Source organism: Danio rerio, chromosome 17, assembly GCF_052040795.2.
Source record: "Danio rerio strain M-AB ecotype USA chromosome 17, GRCz13ab, whole genome shotgun sequence".
Taxonomy (NCBI): Eukaryota; Metazoa; Chordata; class Actinopteri; order Cypriniformes; family Danionidae; genus Danio; species Danio rerio.
In genome coordinates, this window is record NC_141037.1 from 4867450 (window position 1) to 4883461 (window position 16012).

A 16012-nucleotide genomic window follows, 5' to 3' on the forward strand; every position below is an offset into this window, starting at 1 on the left:
AAATTTAAATAGATTTAGTAAAAAAATTTATAAATAATAAATAACAACAAATAAATAACAAATAATATAATTAAATGAATTATATAAATAAATTAATTCATAAAATGTAAATAAATAAATAAAATGGTAACAATTCAATAAAAACTAAAATAAATAAATAAAATGTAAATAAAAACAAAATGTAAATAAATAAATAAATACAGAAATACATTTAAATGTAAGTAAATAAATTAAAATGTAAATAAATAAATTATATAAACAAATAAATGAATAAAATGTAAATAAATAAATAAAATGTAAATAAATAAATAAATAATAAAATAAATAAGTACAGAAATAAAAAACAATAATGTAAATAAACAAATAAAATGTAAATAAATAAATAAACTAACTAACTAGCTAAATAAATAACATGTAAATGAATAAGCAAAAATAGAAATAAATAAATAAATAAAATGTAAATGAATAAATAAAAATGTACTTAAAAAAATAAGTAAAAAAATAAACAAACTTGTAACTAACTAACTAACTAACTAACTAACTAACTAACTAACTAACTAACTAAATAAATAAATAAAATGTAAATGAATCATTAAAAATAAATTAATTAATTAAATAAAATGTAAATGAATAAATAAGTAAATAAAATAATTAAAAAATAAATAAACATGTAATTAACTAACTAACTAAATAAGTAAATAAATACATAACATGTAAATGAATAAATAAAAAAAATATTAATAAATAAATAAAAATGTAAACAAATAAATAATTAATTTAATAAATAAATAAATCTAAAAAAAAATTTTAATGTAACTGCATAAACAAAAAAACAAACAAATAAATAAATAATTCTCTGTAAGACTCACAGGTCAGCAAATATTTGGTTAATCTCAGATCGCGGGCAGAGGTGGCTGATGAACAGTTTGTAAACGTCAGAAGTGAAATCCTCCAAAGGGATCGAGTCGCTCTGCAGAGACCAACAAAGCAAACCAGCAAATCATAAATCGCATATTCACATAATCATTTTACCACATTCATTTAGTCTAGCAGCTAATAAACAAGTCTTTCATGTGTTTAAAAATATTGAATCTCCCAAAAACAGAGGAGCAAATCAGCTTTCAACAATAATGCAATCACTAATCAAAAAAAAATAAATAAATCAAATGAACTAATAACTAATCAATAATAAATAAAAAAAATAACTAATACCATTTAAAAAAAAATATGAAAATATAAATCAATCAGTCAGTTAGTAAAATAAATTAAAACATAAAAAATGCATATATATATATATATATATATATATATATATATATATATATATATATATATATATATATATATATATATATATATATATATTTATATATATATGTTAATAAATAATAATAACTTAATAATAATTATATAATGAATAATAAATTAAAAATAAATATTTGATAAAACTGATAAAAAATGTAAATTGATCAATATATATTAAAATAAATATATGTATGCACAAACAAACTAATAAATAAATAAACAAATTAATTATCAAACAAATAAATAAATAAAAATTATTAAATAAATAAATAAAAATGTATTAAATAAATAAAAATAAAAAATTATATATATATATATATATATATATATATATATATATATATATATATATACATATATATATATATATATATATATATACTATAGATCAAAACTATAGAAACTATAAATCAATGAAACAGTTAATAATTAATCAATAACATAAAAATACACCTGAATAAAAAAAAATAAATAAATAAATATTTGCTAAAATGTACAATATAACAAATAAGAGAAGTAAAAAAAAAAATATTAAAACAAATACAGAAACACGTGTTGAAATGTATAATATGTATAAGGTAAAATATATTATACACAATAGTGTACAATTTAACAATATTAATAATATTAATAATAATAATAATAATAATAATAATAATAATAATAATAATAATACATTCTACAGAATGTAGAATGTTTCAGAATGCTCACAAATGCTAAAAAAATGAGATATAAATCAATCACTTAATCAGTTAATAATTAATCAATAACATAAAATGAACATAAATGTGAATAAATTATAAGTAAATTATAAATAATTTTTTAATAAATATAAATACAATAAATAAACTGATGAAAAATAAAAATAAATATTAGAGTAATTAAAGTAATATTAAAGTAGTTTAAAAAAATAGTAAATTAAAATATATTGCATATTGAATGCATGCATTTATAAATGCATAATAAAATGTGTATGCATAAATAAAAATTAAATTAAACAAAATATAGAATATAAGATAATATATAAACATATTAAACATAAACATAAAATAAATAAAATGTAATTATTAATTTAATAAACAAATAATAAAAATATATAAAAAATAAAATTATATTAAAATAAAATAAAATAAAATAAAATACAATAAAATAAAATAAAATAAAATAAAATAAAATAAAATAAAATAAAATAAAATAAAATAAAATAAAATAAAATAAAATAAAATAAAATAAAATAAATTAAAATAACAAACAATCAAACCAACCAATCAATTTATCCCAGACAGCCTTGGTAACGAGTCTGCAGTCTTAGACCAGTGTTTATATGTCTCCAAACAATAAATCATTAAAAATAAACGAGCCAACGCTGCTATCAACAACATGCATATGAATGAAAAAAAACCTAAATATTCAAGTGGGCCTCAAAATTAATTAATTGATTCCCTCCACAGGAGCAAACAGTCGACTTGACAGCCAATCAATTGGCTTATTATGAAAAACTCCACAACAAATGATGAGGCCACAAAGCAGACATTACTCAAATTCAACTCCTGTATAAAGAGCTGAAAACACGCACACACACACACACACACACACACACACACACACTCTGAGCCCCCGGCTGATGAGCACATTCTGTAGCAAAATAAATAAATAAAAAATAAAGCAGCGAGAAAGAAGAAGAGCAGATGAGAGCATGTGAATGAATCAGAGACTACGCGCTCTTATTATTTGCACACTTTTAACCCTCTGTGGTTTTCTGATTAATTTAATCAGATTAAGTTCATAATCGAACTAAAGAGAAATCAAATGAAGACATTTGAGTATGCTGATTTTAGTCGCATTATTAAAGTGCATTACAGACATGTAAACACCTTATCGAACTATTACCGTCATGTAGGGCTTTTCTCCGTGTTTTGCGACAGGATAGTCCACACACACACACACACGGCTGTTTGACACTCTTTGCACCTACCGAGTCATGCAGACCACAGACACCTGCCTCGTGAAATGCGGCGCTTTATTTCTTTCATTCAGCATGCGGTATGAACTTCTATTAAAACAACACTCTTCCAGCAGTTCATAGTTGCATCCAATATCTCGTTTGTCACCGGGGGCATGCCCGAATGAAAGTGAAAGTGCCAAACCGCAGTTAAAGTTGACAAATCAATAATAAAACACCCGAAATTACATGAAACTTTGGAGGACATGTGGATAGTGTGGTGACGCGATGACGTTAATCTTAGTATGTGCTATAACATGTAAAACGCGATCATGAAGAAACATTCAAAAAGCAACTCATGTCTTAATTAGATTAAAGCAAATCATTCGATTACTGATGTCCATGTAAACATAGTCACTCTCAGGCCCCGTTTACACTAATGCGTTTTAGTTTTAAAACGGCGTTTTAGATCAAAAACGATCCGTGTCCACACTAGCGTTTTACCTAGCGTCTCTGAACATATCTCCGTTCACACTATGCCACCAAAAACGTATATCACGTGACCATTCTGGGCATGCTCGGGCATTCTGGGCATGCATGTTCTAGTATAAACAGAAAGTATGTGTCTCGCTCGGCATTTGGTTATTGTTAGTCAACAAACGCCGGTTTAATATTAAACGCGATGGCAAAGAAAGCAAGAGAGGTATTTTTGTGGACAGACGACGAGGTCGAGTTGTTACTAAACGTAACAAATGAATAACTGCACAAGTGTGCCTAAAACAAACAATAGTGCAAACAACGCTCCCATTTCTGTGCCCATGTTGTTGTTTACAGTACTGTCTTCCGGTAGCGTTAAAGCCATGTGTTATAGTCATGTGACAGAGGCTTGACGAATAAGGGAAGGATACGCAATGACACAAAAGCCCCAATCAGGTAGCGAATCTCAGCAGCCCCGCCTCCGTTTTCAGATGTCTCCGTTTTCCTATATCCACACTCAAGCCTGATTTATACTTCTGCGTCAAGTGACCGGCGTAACCCACGGCGCAGGCAACGCGCGTGGCTGTGCATTTATACTTCTGCGCTCTGTCTCTGTTGGTCTATATTAACACTTCCGAAACGCTAGTGGGCAGTGAGGCGTAAATGTTCCTCTGTGTCGAGTTTCTTCGCTGCTTTTTTGCTTTTCCTGAACACTTCCGGGATGTACAAGTGGCTCAAACTCGCTCATTTTGAGGCAGGAACCGGCGGACGTGCAACAACTTTAACTATGAGGTAAACACAAAACAAAACTTTCCATCAGGAGCTCCTTCACGGGACTCCACACTTGTAAACAATCGCTCCATTGGGTTCACGCCATTTGCGTGGCACTCGGTCCCGCCCCGACTCGTCAGCGCTACCAAGCCGACCAATCACAGAGCTTGCGCTACGCGTTGTTGCGACGTGTAGTTACATTTTTTGAGAGGTGCACGTCAGTGACAGCGACGGCCACAGCGAAGGGCTATGCGTCAGCGCCGTAGCATACGCCGGCATTTGACGCAGAAGTATAAATCAGCTTTAAGACAGTGCAGCAGTGATTCAGAATGAAAACGGTCTCTCCAGCGTTTTCAAAACGCTCCGTTTTCGGCGCTCGAGAACTCCAGGGTAGTGTTGACGGATGGTGTAACCGTAGCAAAACTTATGCGTTTTAAAACGAAATCGCATTAGTGTAAATGGGGCCTGAGTGAAAAAAAAACAAAACGTCTTTTTAGATACAATGAAGGCCGCCAAGAACTGTGAGAAATGACCTGACTAACACGATACTGGCACTGTCAAATGCACGATAAAGCAAAAATAGACAGACACAGTGTATTAAAAAAATTACTTTAAGGTGTTTCTTCAGATTCGACGTTGAATCTTTTGATGCAGCTAGCATGTTGTTAGCTGGCACGCAGAGATTGCTTTGGTTTCGGCGGCAATTTTGTAATATTATGGGCCAGACATGCATTGCCTGAAGTATTTCAATGGTATTAGGAAAGTAACTGTATTCTAAATACCCTGTTTAAAAATAGTAACTGTAACGGAATACAGTTACTCATGAATAGTATTCTAAATACGTACCGCCGGTACATGTATTCCGTCATAGATATATACACTAGATGTCGCCTGGCCTATTGTTGTCTATTGGACGAAATGCGTCAATAGCGCCGCCATCTTGCTACAGGGTAGCGCTCCTTTGAAATGAATGCGGGACCAAGGTACAGTGGAGGACTGTGGCCATCCAAAGCCAGAGATATACACATATACACATATATATATATATGATCGGGAGTTTTCCTGGATGTTAGTATGTAATTTTTTTTTCTAATTACAAAAATTATAATTTTACATCACTTTTCTACATTGATGGATCAGTGACCGCACGGGCATTCCTGACAAAAAGCTTGTGTTTTGTGTGTACAGAAATGTACTACTCACCCTCCCTGTTAAATTTGATCTAATCATGTCCTGAAACACACCTCTCCTGCTTTCACTTCTCATACTGACGGAGGGAGCGATTCGTTTGTGAATGAATCCCCCGAACGACTCTTTCACTAACGTTAGCCGACAATAATACAAGTTTCTGGCAGCGCAGCATCTTGTTGTCATATTTCTTTTGCATTGTTTGCTGATTTTATTCAACAAAACTAGCATAAGCCGAGTGTTTAGTGTGAGTTGGAGCTGCTTTGCCTTATGGTGAATTCAGTAAGTGACTGTTATCATCAATAACGTTACCTGATTAGCACAAAAGTTCAGAACATACAAAAACAGAAAAAAACTTAATATTACCTATGACATGTTCTGCCTTTGTGCTTTGATTTCTTTGTTTGCTTGTTTCTACACCTGTAGACAGCTATAAAGTCCCACATTTTCACGTAATAACACTGTCTTGACTAGTGCGGTTGAATGACATTTGTCCTGGGAGCACTGTAGCAATGTGGCGGCGCTATTGACGCATGCTCAGGGTCCCTATGCGATACCTAGTATATCTATGGTATTCCGTTACTCCCCAACACTGTCTGTTTCTCTAGGAACTGCGTCACTATATGAAAGAAAAAAGTCGCAGCTTCATGTGGACTATAAGCTTTGAAAGTAAATGTTCAAGTTTAGAGTGAACTATTCCTCCAACAGGGATTTTTCCACTCAGCATTTGGATCTGCAGTAAAATGATAAGACACACACACACACACACACACACACAGGCTCCTGCTGACACATCCAATGAAAGTGTAATTCTCATTTCTGCGTCAGGCTTTGATATCTGAAAGCACACATTTTTTTGTTGCTAAAAGCCGTGCATCGGCTTCCTGTGGAAACACGCGGTGTTCCTGTGTGCCGGCGGGATCCTGCAGCGATTATCCCAAACATATGCTCACCCGGCCGGACGGCAGATTACAGCTCTCCAGCGCTGTCTCCACACGCTTCCGGTCCGTGGAGAACACGCGGGAAACACTTTGGAGAAACACAGAAAAAACATGAGCAACGCTGGAATCTGCTTTATCATGCTGAAAAATGAGGGACTTCTTACTTTTTCACAGGGATTCGACCCTCTTGATTTGTCTGCAGCTTGAGTCTTGTGAAGCTGTGAGGAACAAAACAATATTTAATAAATATTACCTTGACTTGGTTGAAAATCAGACATGTTACTAATCAAAATATTTATTCTAAGCAAAAAAAAAAACATTGACTCAAAGAAAAAAAATATTGTTTTTTATAGACATTGGGCCCTATCATACTCTCATACAAGGCGTATTTGGCGTGATTTGTTGCTATTTTCAGATTAGCCAGCCTGATCTCACAAGGAAACGTAGGTATTTTACGTTTTGTTAGTTTAGTGGCTAATTCGTACAAACTCGTACAAGTTCAGTCATACGAAAATGTAAGATTTTGAAATGGAGGCGTGGCACCTAACCCCACCCCTAACCCCAACTGTCATTGGGGGATGAGCAAATCATACTAAAATGTACGAATTAGATCGTACAAAATCATACGAATTAGCCACTAAATCAAAAAGTTACGAATTACCGAGAGATTGTGTTGGATCAGCGCAACAGTAAGTTTTGCACCACATTGTTTAAATAGCAAATCCATTTGCACCACTTTGTGGACTCATGGGTGTGTTGCTCTATAAAGGAGGTGTGTTAAGACGCATTGATTGGTGTGTTGCTATTTTGAGGAACTGAAATAGACAGTGCTATTGACCAACTAGAGCGCGTTAGTTATGCGCCTATACAGGTCTGAAACACATACACATTGCTTGACATACACAGGATATACAGCAATACACAAATAAATGTAAAAATCTAAAATAAATGATTAAAATGAAAAGGATTAAAATAATATAAAATTATTATTTTCTACATAAATATATAAACCACTGCCTTCATGCCTTCTTTACCTCGGGGGCTTTTTCAGTTTATTCATGACAATGTGCATTTGTATAATGTTATTATTATTAGCAGTATTATTTATTATATGCAGATTTATATTTGTTTGAATTAAAACAAGTGTAGATTTGTCCACCTGTGGGGTTTTGGAGACGTTTGCATCACCATATAGAGGATAAGAACAGGAATTGTCTTTGGATATAACTCTTTTTATTTTTTTGACCACACTTCATTATTAATGTTCATTTATTCATTTGCTGGTAATTAGAACTGAATTTAGAAACAAATCTTTAAATGAAATTAAATATGTAGGCTCATGGATGTCTTCAATGAAGTGAGTTTCCACCTTTACCTCACTCCACCTAAGTAAAGGAGTAAAGAGAAAGTAAAGAGGCTGATTGGAGGAGGCTCGTTCTTTATCCTCGTGTTGCAGATGCTCTGTTTAACTGTTTTCTGCTAGTGAAATGTTCAGTTTTTCCACTTACAAAGTCCACCATGTAAATAGCAAATGCACCATGGTGTGACGCAACTGACTCTTAAAGGGAATGAGAGATTGGTTTAATGATTGGTTTGATTGGTTTAATGCACGTTATGATCAAAACACACCCAGAACTCATTAAGTGAATAAGCACAACCCTATTAGACCATGCACCAGGGCGCAGAGCATATTTTTCCTTCCTAAAAATAGCAGAAGTGGATTCAGACATGCCCTTAAGGCTTTTGCACCATTTGCTTTACACTTTGTGCCTAGATCATTAAAATACAGCTCTAAAAGTAAAGAGAAAGTAAATAGACCAAATGGAGGAGGCTTGTTCTTAATCCTCGTGCAGATTGTTTGTTTAACTGTTGTCTCACTATTGAAGTGTTCAGTTTTTCCACTCACAAAGTCCGCCATGTAAATAGCAAATGTGACATGGCGCGATGCAACTGACTCCTAAGGGGAATGTGAGATGAGACTCTGATTGGTTTAATGCAGGTTATGCTCAAAACACACCCAGAACTCATTAAGTGAATAAGCACAACCCTGTTAGACCATGCGCCGGGGCACAGAATGTATTTTTACATCTTTAAAGTAGCAAAAGTGGATGCAGACACGGCTTTAATGCTTTTGCACCATGTGCTTTACACTTTGTGCCTAGATCTTTAAAATAGTGCCCAATAGATTAATTGAGTTATTATTAATATTAATTCAATTTATTTTTGCTTGACTTAAAAATCAAAATCCAAGTTAAATTGTACTTTGGACTAAACTATAATGAATACATTTAATGTTAGGTTATGATTAGGGCCAGAGAGAATCTGCAGAGTTTTTATTTTTCCTCAGAGAATTTTGTAAAACAAAATCTGTGGATTTATGTGGAATCATTTTAGAGTATCATAGCTAATAATTTAACATATGAAATAAATTAATACCTTTCATTCATTCATTCATTTTCTTGTCGGCTTAGTCTCTTTATCAATCTGGGTCGCCACAGCGTAATGATCCGCCAACTTATCCAGCATGTGTTTACGCAGCGGATGCCCTTCCAGCCGCAACCCATCTCTGGGAAACATCCACACACACTTATTCACACACACTCGTATACTACGGACAATTTTAGCCAACCCAATTCACCTGTACCGCATGTCTTTGGACTGTGGGGGAAACCGGAGCACCCGGAGGAAACCCACGCGAACGCAGGGAGAACATGCTTCTTGCTGTGAAGCGACAGCACTACCTACTGCGCCACTGCATCGCCCTACAATACCTTTTTAACTTTTATTTAATGTTTACAGTGCAAATGTAATTCGGTCCACTTTTTGGTAACAAAGCAAGTCTCTCATGTAATATCTCTACTAAAATACTCTATCATATAATATCTCTACTAAAATATTACTTCACAAACTGTATTGTAAATGAATCATATGAACATTTTAACATTACTATTAATATATCACAATAATATTAGTGAAAATAATTTTAAAAAATTAATAAAATATAAATTTACATACATTTATACAAGTAAATAGACTAGACACAGACTCAAAGACTCAATTTCTGCGTGTGCAGATTCCATGTGAGCCTAGTTATGATATTGCTAGTTATTTTATTTTCAGTTGTGAGGTAAACTATCTGCTGGTGCTTTCAGTATGACCATACATGTCTCGTAAACACATAAACGGTGCCTTTTCCATGTGGTCAAATTCTATTAAACTAAATCTTTACTACTTCGAGAGCAAATTAGGCTTTTAAGTTTACCTTGGTGGTTAATTTTTTGCTTTAATGCAAATGGAACCTTATTTATCAGGGGTCGCCGCAGCGGAATGAACCACCGACTATTAGATGTTTCAAACATTAAGAGCAGGATTATTATGAGTAATTTAGATAATTCATTCATTCATTTTCTTTTCGGCTTAGTTACTTTATTAATCTGGGGTCACCACAGTGGAATGAACTGCCAACTTATCCAGCATATTTTTGACACAGCGGATGCCTATCCAGCTGCAACCCACCACTGGGAAACACCCATTCACACTCATAAACTACAACCAATTTTGTTTACCCAATTCCCCTATAGCGCATCTGTTTGGACTGTGGGGGGAAACCGGAGCATCCAGAGGAAACCCACGGCAACAAAAGGAGAACATGCAAACTCCACACAGAAATGCCCACTGACCCAGCCAGGGCTCGAACCTGTGACATTCCTGCTCTGAAGTGCCACAGAGCCATTGTGCCGCTTTATACATCTATATAAACTATTAATATAACAAATACAAAAAAAAAAAAGGAATATATATATATCATTTGGCTATGAATGCCATACTGTATTACTCTTGCTCCAGCCATGTGCAGATGTTGATGTACTCACGCTTTCTCCAGACAGGACTCTCTGCACATGTTCTGAGCCAGCAGGTTTGAGGCCAGACTAAACAGCTCATCTGCCCACTCCTTTATCAAGCACAAAACATTAAAAGCAATTCGGGTCAAGTATCTTGACTAACATTCATGCAGCACAAATATCTCACTGACAGAAATATACATGCACTACTTATACAAAGTGCCTCATTATGCTGTGGTTTATTCCATATTATTATTATTCATGTTTTGAAGGTGTGCACTCGCTGTAAAAATGCTGGGTTCCATACAATTCCCTCATGTGGTCCCAACACAGCTACCTTAATTGTTTTTACAAATTTGTGAAATTTTATTGAACATAAAAAAATAAGCCATCCTCACAAAATACTCAAGAATTGTGTTGATTCAACTTATTTTAAATAAAAAGTTTGAACAAGCAGGGAAAAAAATCGACAGATGTTTTAAACAAAAAGTGCAGGATTATTATGTGTAATTTAGATAATTATTCATTTATTCATGCTTTTTCTTTTTGGCTTGGTCCCTTTATTAATCTGGGGTTGCCACAGCGGAAGGAACCGCCAACTTATCCAGCACATGTTTTACACAGCAGATGCCCTTCCAGCCACAACCCATCACTGTGAAACACCTACACACACTCATATTCACACACACACACACACACACACACACACACACACACACACACACACACACACACACACACACACACACACACACACACACACACACACACACACACACACACACACACACACACACACACACTATGAACAATTTAGCTTACCCAATTCACCTGTACCATGTTTTTTAACTTGTGGGGAAAACCGGAGCACCCGGAAGAAACCCACACCAACATGGAGAGAACATGCAAACTTTACACAGAAATGCCAACTAAACCAGCTGAGGCTAGACCAGTGACCTTCCTGCTGTGAGGCAACAGTGTTAACCACTGAGCCACCATGTTGCCAATACAGTTGCCTCAAAGACATTTTAATTATTAATATTAAAAAAAAAATACTTTTAGTTATTTATTATTTCCAGTTTTTCAGCTCTTTTTAAAACAATAGTTTTAATAACTGATTTCTAATAACTGATTTTTTTTGTCTTTGGCATGATGACAGCACATAATATTTGACTTGATATTATTGTATTGTATTCAGCTTAAAGTGTAATTTAAAGGCATAATTAGGTTAAATAGGCCAGTCACTGGACAACAGTGTTTTTTTTCTGTAGAAAATCGAAAACATTTGTTTATATTAAAAAACAAATTATTATTTTTTTTCTCTTTTAAATATTTCCCAAATGATGTTTATCAGAGCAATTAAATTTTCACAGTATGTCTGATAATATTATTTCTTCTGGAGATTTTCTTTGTTTTATTTTGGCTAGAATAAAAGCAGTTCTTTTATTTTTTAAGTACCATTTAAAGGTCAAAATTATTTGCCGCTTTAAGCTATATATATTTTTTCTATAGTCTGCAGAAGAAATCATTGTTATACAATAACTTGCCTAAATATTCTAACCTCCCTATTTAATCTAAATAACCTAGTTAAGCCTTTAAATGTGACTTTAAGCTGTATAGAAGTGTCTTAAAAAATTCTAGTCAAATATTATTTACTGTCATCATGGCAAATATAAAATAAATCAGTTTTTAGAAATGAGGTAATGAAACTATTATGTTTAGAAATTTAGAAAGTCTCTCCATTAAACATAAATTGGAAAAAAAAATTATATATATATATATATATATATATATATATATATATATATATATATATATATATATATATATATATATATATATATATATATATATATATATTATTTATTGAGGATTTTTTTTCATTTCATGCAAACTAAAATAAATAATTTCTCCAGAAGATAATTATGTAATATTGTAAAAAATAATAAATAACACTTGAGAAATATCTAAAAAAGATATTTACATAAATCTCAGACTGAGCCAACGGACCAATCAGAGCAGAGTAGACTCTGCAAAAGGTGGGGTTTAAAGAGCAGATCCTTGAACACAGTGAGAAAAGAGCTGATGCTGTGAACTAGTGTTCCTTGATATTGAATACAGTGGGGGAAATAAGTATTGAACCTGTCACCATTTTCTTGGAAAACATATTTTTAAAGGCGCTGTTGACCGGAAATTTTCACCAGAGGCTGTTAACAACCAAAACAAATCCATATATGCAAAAAATAAATAAATAAATAATTAGACTACAAATTAGGTTATGTGTCATACACATGAAAAACAGGATCTGTAGAAAGGCAGTGAAAGACCTGAAATCTCTCAGTAGTTCTTCAGCAAGCCTCTGCCCTTCCTCAGTGTAAATGAATATCAGCTGCTTCAGTCCAACATCTACATTAGCAGGAGGATGAAGATGAAACCAGGGTGGACATTTCAACAAGACAATGATCCAAAACACAGCCAAGCAAACTCTCAGATACTTTCAGAGAAAGAAAACCAAGCTGTAGAATGGCCCAACCAATCACCTGACCTGAATCCAATATAAAAAATACAAAATAAAGCTCAGATTTTATAGACGAGACCCACAGAACCATCAAGATTTTTACACTCCCTTGAAATATGTGAGAAACTAACACCTGAGCAATGCACATGTCTTCATTCTCTATATGAGAGGCGTCTTTACCACCAAAAAAAAAGCTTTTACCTAAAGATTTAAATGCATTTCAGTAGTTCAGCACTTTCTCCTTCTGGTATTTCATTGTTATTACACAGAACTCTTTTTCCAGATTTTTTTGTTTTGTTTTGTTTTGTTTTGTTATGTTTTAATGTTTGTATTGTTTTCTATTTTTACCTTAATCAGGTTCAACTGCAAGTCAACAGCTCCTTTAGAAATTTTATTCCCAGGTGTTCAATACTTATTTCCCACGCTGTATATGTGATAAGTGAATGCATTACAGGAGACTTTAAAGCAACACAAGGAACATTTAAAATAGCATAATGAGGCACTTTATTAAAATATAAACTGATAAATGCTGATGAAAGCATTACCTTGGCGACGTCTTCTTGGAAGGCCATGAAGTTCAGGTACTGGATGTTGACCATGTCGGGTCCAGTCACCACCGTCAGCATCCGGTTCTCTATCCGTCCCACCAGATTCCCCACATCCAGGAGCTCCCGGAGCTTTGCTTCCTGAGGGAAGACAATAATGAATCCTCGCTGCCATCAAACATCCTGAAAATAAGCCTCTAAGCCTCTTTACGGATGCTTAGCTGCTGTGATCTCGCCCACAACCAAAATCTCCCAGGAGCAATTTTATCAGTATGTTAAAACCTGGCTGAGCGCCCGCTGATCATGAAGAAAAACACACATTTACAGTCAGCATGAAGTCAAAAGGAAAAATGGGTGTTCTTGCAATCTTGAATCAAAAAGTTTTTCCAGGGACTTCTTTGATTGGTGTTTACAGATATGAGGGCGGGATCAACCTGTCAATCACGTGGCATTGACCCAAGCCAGGCTCATTGGAGATACTGTCACGTTAGCGAGATCAAACGGGAACAAAAGGTGCGGATCCAAGTGCAGATTTATTTACAGTCTCCAAAGTGCAAAGTACAAATAAACAACAAAACAAGAAACATAAATCAGAGAGAAGGCTCAGGAATCACAACTCGAAATACGAGACTTACTGGAATCACGGAGACAAGAAAGACAAACGACGCAGTAACGATATTGTATAAATAGTCCAGGAAATCAACGGTAAACAGACACAGCTGTGATAGCAGGTCAGTGTACGTGGACCGGGTGTATGCGCGTGGTATGTATGGACTTGTAGTTTTTGGGCGCTGTAGTTCACTCCCAGTGTCCGTTGAACTACAGCGCCCTCAGGTGGTCACTGACAGTCATGACAGATACAGTATAGCTGCGTCCCAAATGGCACACTATACACTACGCACTCATGCACTATGTACTTATGCACTTACACACTCAACAGGATAGTATATGTATGTAGTGTCGTCCCAAATGGAGCACTAATGTTTTTTTTACTAAGTAGAAATTCAAACCGTTTCCCTGATGACGTTTGACGGTTGCCAAATCAGTGAAATAAAGGACCGAATTATCAAATAATACCTGCCGCGAGTATAACCACATTCACCATCAGGAGGCGCTATAATCCCCCAATCATTGTGTATAAAGCATCCGTTTTGTGAGAAGTGCTTCTAATATGATATGTTAACGACCCCTACAGCTTTACTGTAGACATTTATTCGACATATACATGACATAAACTTTATGTCATACACCATAACCACCAAAAGGGTACCCTTGGTGGTGGAAACGCAAGCCTGACAAAGGTGACCCGTACCGACCCGAACCGTACCGTACTGTACCAGTCAGTGGAAACGAGCCATAGGATTTAGTGATGCCAACAGTCGCCTAGATTTTGGGTTAGGTTATACCAGGGGTGTCCAAATTCTGTCCTGAAGGGCCGGTGTCCTGCATAGTTTAGCTCCAACTTCCTCCAACACACCTGCCTGGAAGTCTAGGTTGCGTCCGAAACCTCTCACTACTCACTGCATTTGAATTTAAACGTACTATTCAGCCGTTAAAAAAGTTTGTTCCAGACAGTATGAATGTGAAAAGTATGAATAGAATTCGGACGTGCTACATCCTCCATTTTGTCATGACCACGCAACCTACCTGCGTCAATTGTGTCGATTCACTCTCATTCATGAATTCGCTCAAAGGGCATCATGGGATAGCGCAGCGTGCATGGGATGCGTACTCCAGAATCTCACCAGAAGTAGTAAGTCATCCAGGTACTTCTCGCATACTGATTTTCCAATTCTATGAATTCAGACATACTACTCGACTCACATACTGATTTTAATGTACTATATAGTATGGAAGTATGCGGTTTCGGACGCAGCCCTAGTATACCTAGAAAGAGCTTGATTAGCTGGTTCAGGTGTGCTTAATTGGGGTTGGAACTGAAATATGCTGGACACCGGCCCTCCAGGACCAAGTTTGGACACTACTGGCTTATACGGTGGCTCTGAATTGTAAAAAAAAAAAAAAAAAAATCACAAAATGCATTATACGGATGTGAAAAGCAGAAAAATATCTAATCAAATCAAACCTATTTCTGATCCACATTTTTAATGCTGCATGAATGTTTCAGAGGCAGTGCATGTGTAAATGGGATTGAGTAGTGTTGTTTAATCAGACTAAATATGTTTAGGCTTTTGTTATAATACAGTATAATAAAACACACAACATATTAAAGCCTCGCTGCTGTTTCCTTGATTTCTAGAAAACCAAACTGGAAATTGAGGTCATTTAGCATGAACACACACTCCATCTCACTAGCTAATAAAGATGATTTCTCTGGAGTTTACTAAACATTTGGGATAATGTAAGTGCATAAAATAAAATAAAATAAAATAAAATAAAATAAAAATGGAAAAAAAATACAAGTACTACATGCTACACTGCAAAAATGCTTTTTTAATTTAGATTTTTAGTCTTATTTCTAG

The 16012-nt window shown here is 34.5% G+C and overlaps 1 protein-coding gene across 1 annotated transcript in view; it reads right to left on the bottom strand.

Annotated features, from left to right (window-relative positions):
- Positions 1-16012, bottom strand: part of plcb1 (phospholipase C beta 1) — a 169557-nt gene that overhangs the window by 78909 nt on the left and 74636 nt on the right. Inside the window, exons 4-8 of the mRNA XM_087289851.1 lie at positions 13530-13670; positions 10497-10576; positions 6789-6842; positions 6637-6712; positions 870-970 (exon numbers count right to left, since the gene is read on the bottom strand). Of these exons, the coding sequence (XP_087145977.1) occupies positions 870-970; positions 6637-6712; positions 6789-6842; positions 10497-10576; positions 13530-13670 (452 nt within the window). The remainder of the gene's footprint in view (positions 1-869; positions 971-6636; positions 6713-6788; positions 6843-10496; positions 10577-13529; positions 13671-16012) is intronic.